This window comes from Phaseolus vulgaris, chromosome 7 (assembly GCF_000499845.2).
Source record: "Phaseolus vulgaris cultivar G19833 chromosome 7, P. vulgaris v2.0, whole genome shotgun sequence".
In the NCBI taxonomy this organism is placed as follows: Eukaryota; Viridiplantae; Streptophyta; class Magnoliopsida; order Fabales; family Fabaceae; genus Phaseolus; species Phaseolus vulgaris.
The window spans coordinates 11,713,290-11,730,094 of NC_023753.2; the positions used below are offsets into that span (position 1 = coordinate 11,713,290).

The 16,805-nt window shown below is 31.7% G+C and overlaps 1 protein-coding gene and 1 non-coding gene across 2 annotated transcripts; both read right to left on the reverse strand.

Moving 5' to 3' along the window:
- Nucleotides 1–988: 988 nt before the first annotated feature.
- On the reverse strand, nucleotides 989–1,060 carry TRNAD-GUC (transfer RNA aspartic acid (anticodon GUC)). The gene has a single exon. It is a non-coding gene; the product is annotated as a tRNA-Asp (tRNA).
- Nucleotides 1,061–3,632: 2,572 nt separating this feature from the next.
- On the reverse strand, nucleotides 3,633–5,522 carry LOC137830230 (uncharacterized). Its single transcript, XM_068637425.1, has 5 exons — nucleotides 5,382–5,522; nucleotides 5,127–5,278; nucleotides 4,757–4,802; nucleotides 4,041–4,195; nucleotides 3,633–3,960 (listed from the first exon to the last, which is right to left on the reverse strand). Exons 2-5 carry the CDS (start codon nucleotides 5,257–5,259, stop codon nucleotides 3,917–3,919), a joined length of 378 nt encoding a protein of 125 aa, XP_068493526.1. The 5' UTR covers nucleotides 5,260–5,278; nucleotides 5,382–5,522; the 3' UTR covers nucleotides 3,633–3,916.
- Nucleotides 5,523–16,805: the final 11,283 nt, after the last annotated feature.

The following is a 16,805-nucleotide window of genomic DNA, read 5'->3' on the forward strand; positions in this document are numbered from 1 at the left end:
ATTAATATAAATTACTTTAAATATTAATATCTTTTAATTTATAAAATAATATTTAATTTAATCAATATAAGAACTAATTTTTGTTATTTCATTTAAATAATTTTATTGTAATAAAAAATTTAGTATATCAACTTCTGCAGGAAAAAGTATAAAAAGTATTAAAAGTTCTCATCCTATTCTTCTATCCTGCATCCAATAGCTCAAGGCCTCTATTGAGCCCCAAAATAATCTTTTAGGTTTCTTAATTAAAGGTTTAACAGGAACTACTAATGGGCCAACCCAGAATTAATCTACCAAAGTATAAAACTATATCCTCAGAAGAATGTTGGATAATACTAAGTAACTCTAGTTACTTAAAGCTAGTTAAGTTTCTCTTTTTTAGTTACCCTTACTTAAGTACCTGTATAGAACTAATTGGAAGTTAGCAGAGAATCCATAGGTTATTCAAGTGATTCTGTTTGATGTGGTCACACATCATAAAATTCAAAGATCAAAAAGAGAAGTTCTATCCCATAGAAGTAATTCATATTAATTGAAAATGATAGAAGCAGCTACAATGATGACGATACTGAATCAGTGCATTGTATATAAAATTTATAACAAGCTAATTACTTCTAACATGCTGACAGATAACAATTTACAAATACAATGAGAATGCGATCATTCCATCACTAAGAAACACATTCACAAATTTTGTAAGGCTAAAACTTTTAAATGCAATCTTCGTGTTGCGAAGGCCTCTATTACACATCTACTTTATGCAATGTTCATATGAAATTCAATTAAGAAAATGACTGATTAGTTTTGAGAAGGAGAATGAAAGGTTATGAATACTGTTTGACAAATGACACTCAGCACTTTAAGAGAGATTATACCAACAACTTCAAAGATATTGAATGTGAGAAAGAATAAACAAGATAATTACAGGATAGTATGAGAAAAGCATGCCTGGGCAATTTTAGTTAATAAAAACTAAGAAGATTAACAACGCCGTTGCCGGGGATCGAACCCGGGTCACCCGCGTGACAGGCGGGAATACTTACCACTATACTACAACGACTTAGTTGTTAATATAGCTCGTTAAAAGTTTAAGACTAAATAAATAATTGACCCCAGAATAAATATAAAATCCACGTGATGGTAACAACTGTGTTTGAACTGAAGAACACAAGGATAGAAAAATAATTAATAAATATCATGTTGATAACACGGATTTTAATGTAACCTTTTTTTTTGAAATTTGTGTGAATGCAACTTTTAATTTAATGAATAATAAAGAAATACATTAAAAAAAGTGAGCAGGAAAATATATTTTAATATTTCCAGCTTCTAAAATCTGGACATAAGGAATGTGCGGGGCTTTTGAATTTTTACGTTCTCTCTAACGAGTCCAGATTTAACAACAAATTGCAATTCTTGTCAAAGATGCTTATTACATGAGAGGAGTTACTACATTTGTGGCTTGTGTTGCCAATTTATACTTAATTTTCTTTAATAAAATATTTTTAAAAAAACTCTAAACAATTAATAATTTTATATTTTTTAATTTAGACTTAATTATAAATTTATGTAAAATACTGTTTACTTGCAGAAACAACTAAAAAAACTAAGTAACTCCAAGTTTCATATCAATGTGCTCCATAAATCTTCATATCAAATGAACAACTTCAATTGTAAGTTTATTTTTTATCTATTTTATTTTAAATCTATTTTTTCTTACACATATTGACTATATTTCATGAATAACTAAGACAGCTCCATATTTTACTACAATAATAAACATTCCAGTTTAGGAAGTCTGGCTATTTTTATACAGAAAATTTACATAAGACACAGAAGAGCCTAACTTATCGACTGCAGCAGGGATTACCACCCGGAATCAATAGTTCTTGTCAGATACTCTCAAGTATGAACTTCAAATTCAATATTATAACAAGGATGGAATTGTACTTGAAGATCACAACTCCACTGCCAGGGGTTCCATACCAACTCACATCCACCTAAACGTTGTTGCATGTTACTTTAGTCCCCTACGATCCAGTTAAAGCTGACTTGGGAGACAACTCACACCAAAAACTAAATCTTACAAAATAAGGTGCCTTGGCTTCTGTTGTTGTGGATGGATGATGGAAGACAGTGTGGTGGTAGTGAAGGGTCATGGAACAAACAAAAGATTACTAGGAAAAGCCAGGTAAACAACACAACAGTAGCATAAAGAGATATACACCACTCACAGCATTTGGAACTCAGCTATTTTCTTCTCCTTTCACCTTCAACCCTCACCCCAATGCCGCATTTGCTCCCTCAAGTACTGTCTAATATTCTTTTTCTTCCTATCTTTCCCACACTAAGAATTAACTACCCCTTTTCCCTGAATTTGGTTGGGGCTACTGCTCAAATAACCTAACCATATCAGCCTGGTGGTCATTACACCATAACATGTTTTAATAAAATGGTTATAATCGGATACACAGACACACAAAACCGGCTTATATAAAGGGATATGAATATATAATTGGCTTTAAAAATATTGGACCAGTTATTCGGTCAAACTCTCCCAACTTTCTCCACTCTTCTCTCAGCTATCAAGAGTAGCAAGATCTATCTCTGCTATTTTCACCTGTCTCAGCTATGAAGAGTGGCAAGAAGATGTTTCTAGCTCTGCTATCCTTATAGTTAGCATATAGTTGCTGAAAAAGATAATTTGATATGAAAGACTGTTTTAATCAACAGATATTTTTTATGACCCTACAAAACATGGACACTGCACAAACAAATCCTAGACTCTAAATGAAAAGAACAAATTGTAGAATCCTGAGTACTTTTACTCAAAATAATCTGATTTAATTTGATTTTGTTTGGGGTCCTAAGATAAAAAAATGCACTCATACATCCTATAAAGTGTGTAAAGAAGACTCCTTTGTCTACATCGAGAGAGTAAGTTCTAGGAAGCGGTGATAAATGAATCTTTATAAAGCATTTCAGTTATAAAGCATAAATTAAACATAAGTTATTACGTTACTAAAGCATATCATACAATTATAGAAAAATAGGTATGAAAAGTGGTTTATGAGTGTAGTTACCCTGGACTTGTTTTACGTATAAACCACTATTCTAAAGATCCAGTAATTACAGACTTTTAGATGAAGCATGACAAGTACATGGATTCAGAACAGGATAAACGCTGCTTCTCAAAACATCTTGCAAACTGAACAAGAACTTTCTAATGGAAAGTCATTATCATCTGAACAAGTACTCATCAAATGCATTGATTTGATTGCCTAAACTGTTCTAAGAATCGACATACAGCACACAATATGTCACTAAATTACTAATTCCAGAAATACATCAGAAAAACCAAAATGACAGTACAGTTCATACAAAGTCAAACAAACAAAAAATAAAGTAAAAATTGCTCAATATTAACCTTGAAGCGTTACTCCTTTCCAAATCTTGTAGGGCAAGAGCTAAGTCTGGTGTGCAGGTGCAGGACAGTGTATGAAACTCGAACTTTGAACAAGGTGATGTTCATTTATAATGAAAAATATTTACATGATCTTCAAATTTTTTGAGGCATAGTTTGTTATTCCTTTTACAACATAGACACAAACACATAACAAAACAGGAAAATATTTCAAAATTAATCTCCAGAATCAATAAGAATTGCAAACGCGCAAGTGTTGACAACAATTTCATAAACGCTTACACGAGCCAAAATCAAATGAACTACTTTTGTTACCGTACTAACATCTTCCAAATACAAAAGTTCCAGAAAACAAAGTAAATCAGTCTCTCAACAGCAAGATAACCTACAAATTATTTCTAGGTGGTATTGAACAGTACAAACAATTGATTGCTTTGGGTAACATGTTCACAGAACCACCCACCTCCTCCAAACCTATGGAGGTGTTGTCTTTCAAACTTGTAGGCCAATAGAAAATATAGCTTCTGGAGATGTACCTGGAATAAATGGTAAAAGAAATGAGAAAGAGATCCAAAAATAGAACAGAAAGAGGTTTATGGAGGAGAGTCCAGTTCACCATTGTCTTTACTGTCATCAACATTGGTTGGTTGCTCTTGGCTAAGAGCAGCAAAAGAGAACTTCTCAAATGGTCCACCCTGACGTCCTAAACCTGCTCGAAACAGAAGATACTCGACAGGCTCTGTAGGCTTAGCTCCAACAGAAAGCCAATACCTATAAAACATAACGGGAATTGATGCTATCAAACAAATAGAGATGGTTGTCATTCATGCAATCAGAAACAATTTATTTTCTTCCTCAAAGACAATTGATATAGGTAATTTAATCCTAATCTTTGAATTATAGAAATATACGAAATGAAACTTCAATATATCTCATTATACTGCCAATGGCCTTCTGCACAATTGCACAAACCCATTACCACCATAAAAACTTCTACCTAGTAATTTAGCAAAAGTATATATATAAAGAAAAAAAAAATATTATAAAGACAATTTTATTGTATTAAGGAAAAGTCAGGAGAGTAGAAAACAAAAAATTGAAAATTTGGATCTACAATTATTTTGGTCGGGGCAACAAAAACTATGTGCCTTGAATTTTAGTATTTCACACGTGTTTCATCTATCTAGAAGCCTACACTCTACGAGAATTAAGATGAACCCGGTAAGGTTCTGCCAAGCAAATAATGAAAGCATGTTCCTGGCAGTAACATTATTTTCCCTCACTGATATATACTGACAACTAGATAACCTAGCATTAGAGAAAGTTACTTACTTCACTCTTTCAAGTTTGAGACGCATTTGTTCTTCATCATCCTTGCCTGCACAAAAGTAATACATCGAAGAAAAATTAGTACCAACTTCAACCATCCTCCCTCATATTTCTAATTCCAAACAGATAAACATTAGACATAACAGTAACAAACACACACTACATTTGCAGCAGGTTTTCGTATTATATAAATGTACAACAATGGCTTAACCTTAATTTTAGTTTCTTTTAGGAAAGAAAATGTTTACCTTGTACTGAAGAGCAAATTGGAATTTTGAATGGTATAACCCTGTAAATGTTTCTTTTGAAAAAGGAAATTTTCAACCTCACTGGACAGAACCATTTTACAATACGTTAAGAATAAGAGAATAACCTGAGAGAGGATTGTAGAAGCCTACAACTTCAAGATGTTTGCCATCTCTTGGTGTTTTGCTGTCAGAAACAACGACGCGATAGAATGGGTGGTTCCTGCAGCCGAGCCTTGCCAATCGAATCTTCACCACCATCTTTGAGCTTGGTTGATTCCTGCAACAGTGTTTGTTTGGAGAAACAATCAAACCAAATATTTGTATCCAACAGTGGAACAAGAATCATCGTGAAGCAATTCAAACATTGAATAAAAAGTTACCAAGAAAAACTAAGACTTTCTCCTGTCAATAAACTGAATGAGTTTGGGTGGTAATTTGTAGAGAAGACTGGGATAAGGATAACGGAAATGGATGAGGTTCAACGCATGCAAACAAAAAAGTGAGATAGAGTGGGTTTTGTCATCCAATAAACCCATCCAACGGTTAAGAAAAGTCCAGTGCTAGTACCACTTCGATTTCACGCCCCGCCCACATGCTTTTTGGGCTCCACAACACACGTATTGGGCTTTTCTTTTCCCACCCCTTTTACTCGTTAGACCTTTCTTCGACTTTTATTACAAAACCATTTGAACTACCTCTATAGGGGATGTAAAAAAAACCTAGATAAGTTGAAAACCTTTTTTTCTATATCCACTTAAAAACTAATAATATTATTATTTTAATAATTTTTTATATCATTTAATTATAAATTTAAATATATATATATATATTTTATTTTTTTATTTTTTTATTTTTTTTGTTAAAAAGACTGTGATAGGTTGACACGGTTGTTTACTTTCTAGACAACTCTATATATTATTATTTTATTGTTATAAAATATTTTATTAAAAGAATCACTTCTTAAATTGATGTATTTAATGAAAATTTTCCTTATTAAAACAATTAGATCAAGAATGATAGTTTAAACATATATTCTTTTGGTAATGGTTACTTGAGTGTGAACATATATTTTTCGTAATGGTTACATATATTTTATTTGAGTAAAATTATTCTTTTTTTCAATCATAAACTACTGAGTTAATTTTTATATATTGATTAAATTTGGAGAATTGTTCAAATTTAGAGTAATGGCTTATAAAAATAAAACCCTAGCCATTAACCATCACTAAATAAACTTAAAGTCATCAAACTTTTTTTTTTCTTTTAAAATTCCACTCATGCATGCCTATTAGAGGAAGAAGTAGAAATTAAAGGAAAGAGATGTTTACTTAATATAAAGCTCCCAAAATGTTCTCTACACTCTTTTGAAATTAGCTAATAATGATGAAAGGAGAAAGGAAATTGAGTTTCTTAGGAGACAAACAAAAGGGGGAGTTTCTTCATGCACCCTTAAAATTTTAGGTATCGTGAATGAGTTGGTTTGGCATTGTTCTTCTTCATTCATCTGAGGTGCTGATGGAGGGTCATTTTAGCTATGTAAAGCAAGGTGGAGGAGTGGGTTGCACTGTCGAAGTATTGGCAGGCTTTTAGAGGTAAGAATTAAGTTTTTTTAAAAGCATAGGTGGTTATGGAGTTTTTGTGGTTACTGGAAATCGGGCTCCAGGATTGTACTACAGATTGATCAATCCGAAAGTGAAAATGTGATTTCTGGATTCACCGCTCTGTAATTAAATTATTTTGTTTTCTGGGTAAGGGGGTGTTCCGAATGAAATTTGTAATAAATTGTTGACTTACGGATTGTTGAATCCGGAAACCTAATTTATGTTATGGATTGATGGATCTGAAAGTTATTTTGACTTACGCATGTTTTGAATTACATATTGGTGGATCCAGAATGATTTATTTGACTTATGGATTGGTGGATCCATAATGAATATTTTGACTTATGGATTGATGGATTCATAATGCAATGGTTTAGTTTTTTTTTTATAATTTGTTTGCATTTGATGGTAAAATGTTAATTTGTAGAAGTATGGGCGATAGCGAAGAATTCGAACAAGAATTACGTGATGGGGTTGATGTGTGGAATAGTCTACATGATGATGATATTGAGAAGTCATTATCCAACAAAGTAATAGACAATAGATCAAAGGGATATGAATGTACAAATGCGTTTACACAAATGAGGTAAATTTGAAGTTTGTAAATTATGTTTAGGTTGTTTGTTGTTTTGTAAATTAAATAATCTGTTATGATAACTTTTGTAGAGATTTCGTACTCGGGATGGGCTCTTGATGTGGGTTAGAAAAGTTACATTTCACTTTGGTTTTATTATTGTGATATTAAGATCAGATACTTCAACTGGCTAACGAGGAAGGAAGACATTTGTATTATTAGTTTGTAAGAGATGAGGTAAATACAAGCGATATAAGAAGGATTTACAGGTTATTAAGAGTGGAAGTAGGAAATGTGATTGTCCTTTTAGATTATGAGGGTATCCGGTAAAGAGTGTTGAAGGATGGATATTGAAATTACTTTATAGGTCTCATAATCATGAGTTGGCAAATATGTTGGTTGGTCATCCATATGCTGGTAGGTTCATATGTAGTGAAAAGTCAATGCTTATGGACATGACAGACAATGCAGTGAAACCCATAAATATTATTCTAACAATGAAAGAGCATAATGAGAAAAATGTGACCACAATAAAACAAGTTTACAATGCACACTATATTTGTACAGAAAATCAGAACGAGGTGATAGAATTGAAATGCAACAATTAATGATGTTACTTGATTGAGATATGTATGTCCATTGGTTTAGGTTTGAGGAAATGACGAATGTTGTGCAAGATTTATTTTGGACACACATTGATTCAGTGAAAGTTATTGAATGCCTTTAACATTGTATTGATGATGGACACTATGTACAAAACTAATAGGTATAAGATGCCCTTAGTTGAAGTTGTTGGTGTTATCTCAACGGGATTGACCTCCAGTACTGCATTTAAGTTACTCGCATCAGAACATCCTCATAAACTTGTATAGGCCCTTGAGAAACTGAGAAGTTGTTTTTTAGAGTTGATTCATACTCAAAGGTTGTGGTCAGTGATAGAGATATTGCTCTAAAGAATGCAATAAATGTTGTGTTTCCCAAAGCTGCTCATTTGTTATGTCGTTTCCACATTGATAAAAATATTAAAGCAAAATGTAACATGATTGTTCATCCAAAAGAGGAATGGGATCAAGTGATGGAATCTTGGGGAGCTATTGTTGATTGTCAAAATGTAGAGTCCTATCAACATCGTGTGGAGACATTTAATGTTGTTTATTCACCATTACCTATATTTACTGAATATGTGATTAATACCTAGTTAAATCCACATAAAGAAAAGTTTGTTAAGGCTTGGACGGATAAAGTTGTGCACTTAGGCAACACGACAAGTAACAAGGTTGAGTCTGCACATTGGCATTTAAAAAGGATCTTTAAGACGACAATGGGGGACTTATGCTTTTGTTGGGATTCCATGAATAAGATGATCATCTTGCAACATAATGCAATTAAATCTTCATTTGAAAAAAAATAGTTTGCATGTGGTGAGTCTTGTCTTTAATGTAACAAGATATAATAAATTGGTTGACTTTGTATCGAAATATGCTTTGCAGTATATTACAGAAGAGAGTTTCGAGTTGAATATGTTGGTTTAGATAAATCTCGTTGTGGTGCACCACTAGATTTGCTCATGGTCTTTCTTTTGCTTGTGAATTGACTTCCTTTGGTGTATGTAGTATACCATTTCAGTCAGTGCATTTTATTTTGACACAATTAAGCTTTTTAGATATTTCAAGCGGTGATACTTCAACAGAGTTGTCCATCCAACAAGAGTGGACATTCATCATAAATTGGTTCAATGAGGTTCACATGATTGGTAAGGTTAACATCAAATCCAAATTACGTGAGATTGTCTATCCAGATGAGACATCTTTGTATCCACAAAATGAGAAATTCAAAACAAAAGGTGCACAAAAAAGACGTCAGAGTAAATTTGATAGATCAACGAAGCGAATTCCTTCTTACTTTGAACATGTTGATGCGATTGTTTCACAACATGATAGTTCTTCTACTTTAAAATGTAGCTAGGGATTCATTTCAGAGACTCTTCTGACCAAATCAAACCCAACGTTAAATCAATTTACTGTGAGAATTCATCCTTACATTGTTGATGTTAAGGTTGACGATCATTGACGACCATTGTCCATCCAACAAGAGTGGACAGTCATCATGAATCGGTTCAATAAGGTTGACATGGCTGGTAAGGTTAACATCAAATCCAAATTACGTGAGATTGCCTATCCAGATGAGACATCTTTGTATCCACAAAATGAGAAAGTCAAAACAAAATGGGCACAAAAAGGATGTTGGAGATAATTTGCTAGATCAATGAAGCAAATTCCTTCTTACATTAAACCTATAAAGCTCACATATAACCAAAAAGGTGTGGTTAGTGTTTTCGATACACCGCCGACACAGACACACGGCGGATGCGTGCACGATGCTGTGTCAGACACTTTTTAATGGGCCAGAAACAACCCTCTTTTTGGACACGCCGAAGGAGACGCGTTCCCCTCCTTGGACACGCTGGAAAAGCCAGAAAAGACGCGATCTAGTGTTTAAAGACCTCTTCCACACTAAATCTCAAACAAAACCAGACAAAATCTCAAACAAAATCTCAAACGAATCATTTAAATAAAAAATTATACAAAAATCTTAAGAAAATCCAGAAAGAAAAGAGGAAATTAGGAATAAATAATATCATTTTCCTTAAAATGATTTATAATATGAAAAATACACTCTATAAATCTGAGTTAGAACGCATAACATAAAATTCTAGTGTGGTGGAGAGCATTGTTGCTGAATGTAGAAGAAGAAGAAAGGAAGAAGAGAAGAAGAAGAAGAAGAAGAAAGGAAGAAAAAGAAGAAAGAAGAGAACCTGCTGGAGAGAGGTAAGTAACGTAAAGTGTTTTTAGGTTTTTAATTTTATTATTACTAGTTTATAATTATCAGTTTCTCTGCCTAATGAATCCCTTTCTGAGTGTTCCAATTCCAATGTTGAAATTATTTTATTTGGCATTAAATTCATACATGTCATAGAGGAAACTTTTTCTTTTGTAATAAATTACTACTTTTTCATTTTGTAGTACTTGCTTACTCTTTCATATAATTTACATACAATACAATGTTAATTTGAATTTAATTTTTTTATTAAATTTTTAATATTTTCAAATAATTTAAATATATTTTATTATATAAATATATAATTGTAATTCTTGATTTTTTTTATATAACAAAATATATATTACATTTTAATTTATACATAGTCATGTCCCGTGTCCTATAATTTTCAATTTAGTTGTATCTCCGTGTCCGTGGTCGTATCTGTGTCTGAGCTTCTTAGCTTTGAACATGTTGATGCGATTGTTTCACAATATGATAGTTCTTCTACTTTGAAATGTAGTTATGGATTCATTTCAGAGATACCTCTGATCAAATCAAACTCAATGCTAAATCAATTTCCTGTGGGAATTCATCCTTACATTGTTGATGTTAAGGTTTACGACCATTGTGGCTATCGTGCGCTTGCTGCATTATTGGGTACGGGAGAGGAGTCTTGGGCTATTGTGTGTATGAATTTGTCAATGACGTCAAGAATATATTTATTTGTTTGGCGGTGATGAACGATATGAATATTTAAAAAATTCACTTTTAGTTGACCACATGGTAATTCTATTCATTTTGAATGATGTTATTTATTGTAAAATAATGTATTGCTTGGATTAACTTGTTACATTTTCTTCTATATGCAAATTAGTATAAATAAGTGGATTAGAATTCCGGATATGGAATATGTTATTACGAATCGATATAATGTGATTTTTGTGTGTTTATCTCTTAAATAATCACTCATTATTTTCCCATTAAGGTCGCAACCAATAGATTTTAATCATCATCGCATCATCTGTATTGGACATGTTTATGGAAATCATTTTGTTTAGGTTTTTGAACTTCATTGTTAATGAATTTTATGAATCATTGGAAAACATAATTAATGACATTACTTATAATTTTTAACAAGTTCAGTTGCAAGAAGGTTGCCCGATTCCACCAACAGATATTTTGTGGTTTACTCATTCTTATCCAATCACCAAAACTTGCTTTTCATATTATAGTAGTCGAATGCAAGTTTTTACACAAATTAAGTCTATTAGATGATATTTTTAGTTATTAGTTGTAATCGCATTGATAAATGAATATGTTAACATTGTGGCTATTATAAATGCGGAAGAAGAAATTGTCTGATTTCATAACCAAAGTGTTCCTTTATAACTAAGTGTTTCTTCATGAATTTATAAAATATAGCAACAACTAAAATGATTATCATCATCGTCTGTCGTCGTCTGCGGACATACACAAACATGTCCTCTATGGCTAATCGGGCTAGCATCAGGATTGTTTGTATCCCTACCCATGCAGGTGTATCCTCAATGACATGACCATCGTCTACAATCAACTCCAAGGTGGATACAATTATTCTACAAAGACCCTACAATGATATAACAAATTATATTAATTACAAATCAGCTTGTATTATTTAAATAAACAAGTAATAAGTTCTTACCACTACGGGATGCTCAGAGATAGTATTGTTCCCGTCCTGATATCGTGCATAAGGGGTAATCACTGGAGGTCGATCATCCTCAGCCATCTGAATATAGACTGAAACCACTCCATATAAGCAAGAACACAGGCTCCAACATCAATTGCTAAGGCGACATCCTGTACGAGATTGTCATTAAAATCTAACTATCGTCGGTCGATCTTCGATGTGGAGGGATCGTCATGATGGACGGTGGTTAGGTGACGAGGGATACAGTGTATATATCCAAAATGTTTGAGTACACATTCAGGAAAATGCATATGCCTGCAAGCCCTCGACCGAATGTACCCTGAAAATAATGCAATCCACTCGAAAGGACGCACCGGTTTGTGCTCTATATAAGGCATCCATCAAACAACACCTCTAGAGATGTTATCTAATTGTATCTGAACAGATGCAAGTGTGGACAACCTACTCTCAACCACATATTTCATGCACCGCGACTCATCCTCAACATAGTCATCCCGAAGTTGTATTTGTCCAACAGTCGAAAAGTTATGGTGTATACACGATGCCATAACGTGGCATACCCAGCTAACTATCATGTATTCACATAGTTACCATCTCCCAACTACTCATACATGTGGGTCAAAGCAGTTGTTGCCCACAAGTATCCCCCCATGTGCCTCAAATCTACAAATAATCCCCAGTATGATACATTAATCGACGTAGCACTCTTATCTGCAAAGATGTTGCAACCTACTAGGTGTAGCAAATATGCTTGTGCAGTCGCGGTCCACTGTCTCTTGGTACATGCGTCCTCATACACCTCTCTCAACTAGCTTAGACATACATGTTCACCCTGATAATGACGAGTCTCAGCAGGTGCTAGTGCCTGATCTACTTGAAGTGAATCAACAAGCAAATCGGTCGTCGCAACTGCATCTAAGCTTAGGTCGGTCGCTGCAACTACATCTAAGTTTGGGTACGTGTAAAATTGTTCGATAACAAGGAGGTACAACAAATTCGACACATCATCTAATGTGATAGTCAAATCACCTACAAGCAGATGAAAAGAATTTGTCTCTGTGTGCCACCTCTCTAAAAAGGAACACAACAATCCTTTGTCTACCATGTATAGCTTGTCCCAACAAGCCTAGCTAAACCTAAATTCATTGCATGTACTAGGATGAGAAACACCCATCTTATTCATTTTTCGGTCATGTGATACCAATTTTAACTCCCCTCAATCCTAATTTAACCAACCAAAATCATATAAAATTAACAGTGAACAAGTATCATATTACAACATATTTACTTACCACTCCATTCCATAATTGCATGGCCACATGGTCTTCATAACCTGTCAACAGTGACCCATCCACTGGACCTTCGGGATAACATTCACCTCCTACTTAAGGTGCGCCTTCATCCTCCACCTCCATTTGGGGTTCGGCTTCTTCCGATTCCACATGTTATGCATCTTCATGTTCAACATGTTCTTCATATTCATTAACATGTCTTTTTCTTCTAACATCTAGACAACTCTTGATGAGCATGTGGTCTACACAAAAGTAGAAGGGATTAGAATGAAAGTACAAACCCATATGTAAACAATCACAACAGGTCATGATTTCAGTGAAGAACTGGGATTTCATACCCGCTAGATAGACGATCACCTTGTGAACCTCCTCTCCTAGTCCTCACCATTTATGTTCAATTACATCATTTAAGTTGAACCAAATTACAAACAATGCAGACAATCTCACCCACCCTAAACTAATGACTTAGTATCACAAACAAGCAGTCATGATCCACATATATTAAACCTCACAACATTGTGCATTTCACACACACACACACACACACACACACACACACACATATATATATATATATATATAAATCTGAATATGCATTACAAATTCTGAAATCTAGATGACTACTACGGATCTGCCAATCTGGAAGCTTATCGGACTCCCTAATCTGAAAGATTTACGAATGCCTCAATCTGTGATTTATACGGATTCAGTATTCCAGAATACTAAAAACAAAGTGTGGATTCTTTGTCTTGTAAACCTAGCAGACTGCACTGTCTGGAACCACAACATATGAATTGTGGAAATGAAAATCCACAAAAAAAAAATGGAACTACAGATCCGAAAACGAAATTTTTTTTACTTATCTTCTTCTCCGAACACAGAACCACCAAGTCATCAAGACACCACCAACTACCACCAACAGAAACCCCTTATTGTGCCAAGAGATGGAGCAACACCGTCGTTAAAAGACAATGGAATCTGTCTGTGTGCAAAGGAAGAAGAAAGAGTAGAGTGTGGATGTTATGTGCATTTTAGGGTTTTTAAAAAATATTAAAGATAAATTTATCTTTGTATAACATTATGGGGGTGGAGGAAGAAAAACGTAGAGGTGTAGGAAGCAACTCCCCACAAAAATGTGGAGAATGAAGTAAAGAATGAAGGAAGAAGATATATTTTTGGTTGAATTAGAAAGGAATCTTCTGATTTTCTAGTTGCACGCCCTTTTACCAAACTCACCCTATCATTTTTCTTTTAGAAAAAAACCCATGCTCAAATTCATATATGCTATGTGTACTGTTCTAATATCTTCTCACCTCACAAATCTGTAAACTCAATTAATACCGTCCATGAAAATATAAATAAACAAATATATTACACACATGAAATACATTATTAATTAAATTAAAGATTAAACGTATAATATCTTTAAATATTACTTTTAAATGATTTCAAACACTTATTTTAAGACTTTAAACAAATTTCTTTCATAATATGAAATATTTTAATTTGTTTATGAATATTTACACTGACTAAAAATAATGATAAGTTGTAAGCTGTGACATAAATTTGTAATAATATTTTAATTTAGAAAAATATTGATAAGACAACACATTTGAAAACATGATTTAACATTTAATATTTGTGACTATTTGTAATAAACTCCTAAATTAATGTATACATATATATCATTTAATGTGTCAAGTGATTATAAAAATCCTTTTCTAATTTGTGGGCTAAATTAATGAAATTTTATTTTTAAATGCAATGTTTAAAATTTTCAATTATTAATTATTGACATTTCATTTTTATGTTTATTAATTAATTAATATATATATATATATATTTACAAAAAAAAAACTTTAATTTTGAGGAAAATATTGTTACCTCTAACTTCTTATCTTCTATAAAATAAGAATTCAAATTGTAATTTTAGGTCTAGTTTAGGCATAAATAAATGGTTTTATGTTATAAACAATTTGTTTTTAACTTTCATAAAGTTTTTATTAGTGTGATGTTATAAAATAAAACATGAAAAGTTAAAATTTAATTTTATTAAAATTATAAGAAAAGTAAATGCCAGAGCTGCATGTGTTGTTGGCGTGCAGGTGGTGGTGGGTTGACTCTAATTAGTGGGTACCACGTTTCTTCCCATAAAAATTAACGTTTGGCATATCCAACCCCACTACTCACCTACTCGCATCTACTACTAATATATTTATTTATTTAAAATGTAAATTTATAAAATTATAACATATTAGATTAAGATTAAAATGAGTCATCAAATCAATATATTATGATTATACTAATTATAATATATAAATAAACTATTCTTAAATTCTTGAGATTTAGTTTCATGTCATCTCAAAAATATTCCCGTGATGGTTGTTTAGTTACTTAAATGGAGGGATATTAAATTTAATCTTGCTCTTACTTATTAATCTAAAATTATCACTTTCTCTTTATTTATTTTTACTCATTTAAAAAAAGTATTTATTTGGTTTTAATATTTTCCGTTAAAAATAAAAGGAACGTGCAAAAGTTTAAGAATCCTTATTTTTTACTTTTTGAGGTCCAATAAAATAAAAGCTTTGACGCATTAATCAATCAATTCACTGATTTGGTAAAAGACAAAACTTTATACATATAGTTTTAAAAATGGCTATACTAATCATTGTTCCGAAGCTTCTTCTAAGATAAAGGAGTTTCCTAAACTTATCTAAGAATAACTTTTTATATATATATATATATATATACTTTATATATATATATATATATATTATTATCCAGTCACAAATAATATGATTTTAAGTAGTTTTCACAAATCAATATATTAACTCATATAGACAGTTTTATATATAATGTAATTTTATCCATAATGTTCACTATAATCATGAAAATTATGTCAATAATTTGTAAACTTAAAAAAAAAACAAAAGGATTAAAATGTTCTCTTTTATGTATTTAAAAATTAGGTATTACATAAATTAATTTTAACGTGCATTGATTAACTATTAAGTAACTCTGGAATTAATCTCGTAATTTGGAAATCCAACCTGGGTGAATAGATTGTTGTTAAACTTGTTTCGTATACTTACTTATAATTTATTGTAACTTTTTTTATTTTTCCATTCGCGGAAATTTAAAATTATTATTAAATATATCAAACAAATTTTTTAATGTATTTTTAAATAATAATTGGAGTATTAACAGATGCAAAAGAACTGTGATACCAACTAATTATAAAACGTTATATCATTTTTAAGGTGATAGACTGTTATAAGACTAAAAAATATTTTTTTTGTAATATTGTTTTGAGATGTCCTATCTAGTGTTATATAATATAATTAATCGATAGTTACTCACAGTTAAATTATTTACAAGTACTGAATAAAGTGATAATTAAAAATATTTTTACCATGAAAAGTTATAGTTTAATTTTTCTTGTTTGGATTAGATGATTTAATTATCAGATATAAAAAATTATTTAAATATCAAATAATTGTTAATAATTTAAAATATTAATGTTATTATTTTTGTAGTCAATTTTAATTAATGTTATCTTTTCAAAGTTTGCTAATATTTTTTTATTTGATATTATTAAAAAATTAATTAAGGTTAATCGTGATTGCTTTTAATTGATATAGATTATAATTATTAAGAATAAAAGCAACTAAAATTTCTAAAAAAAATTATTGATTATAACTAATTATTAATTTTTTTTTTATCGATATTCACTAAGTAAATATTAACAAAAGAAGATATTTTTAAAAAGTGGTTGGTCGGATGGTCCTTTTCGGTATAGTTAACTCAAACAACGAAATCTTAAA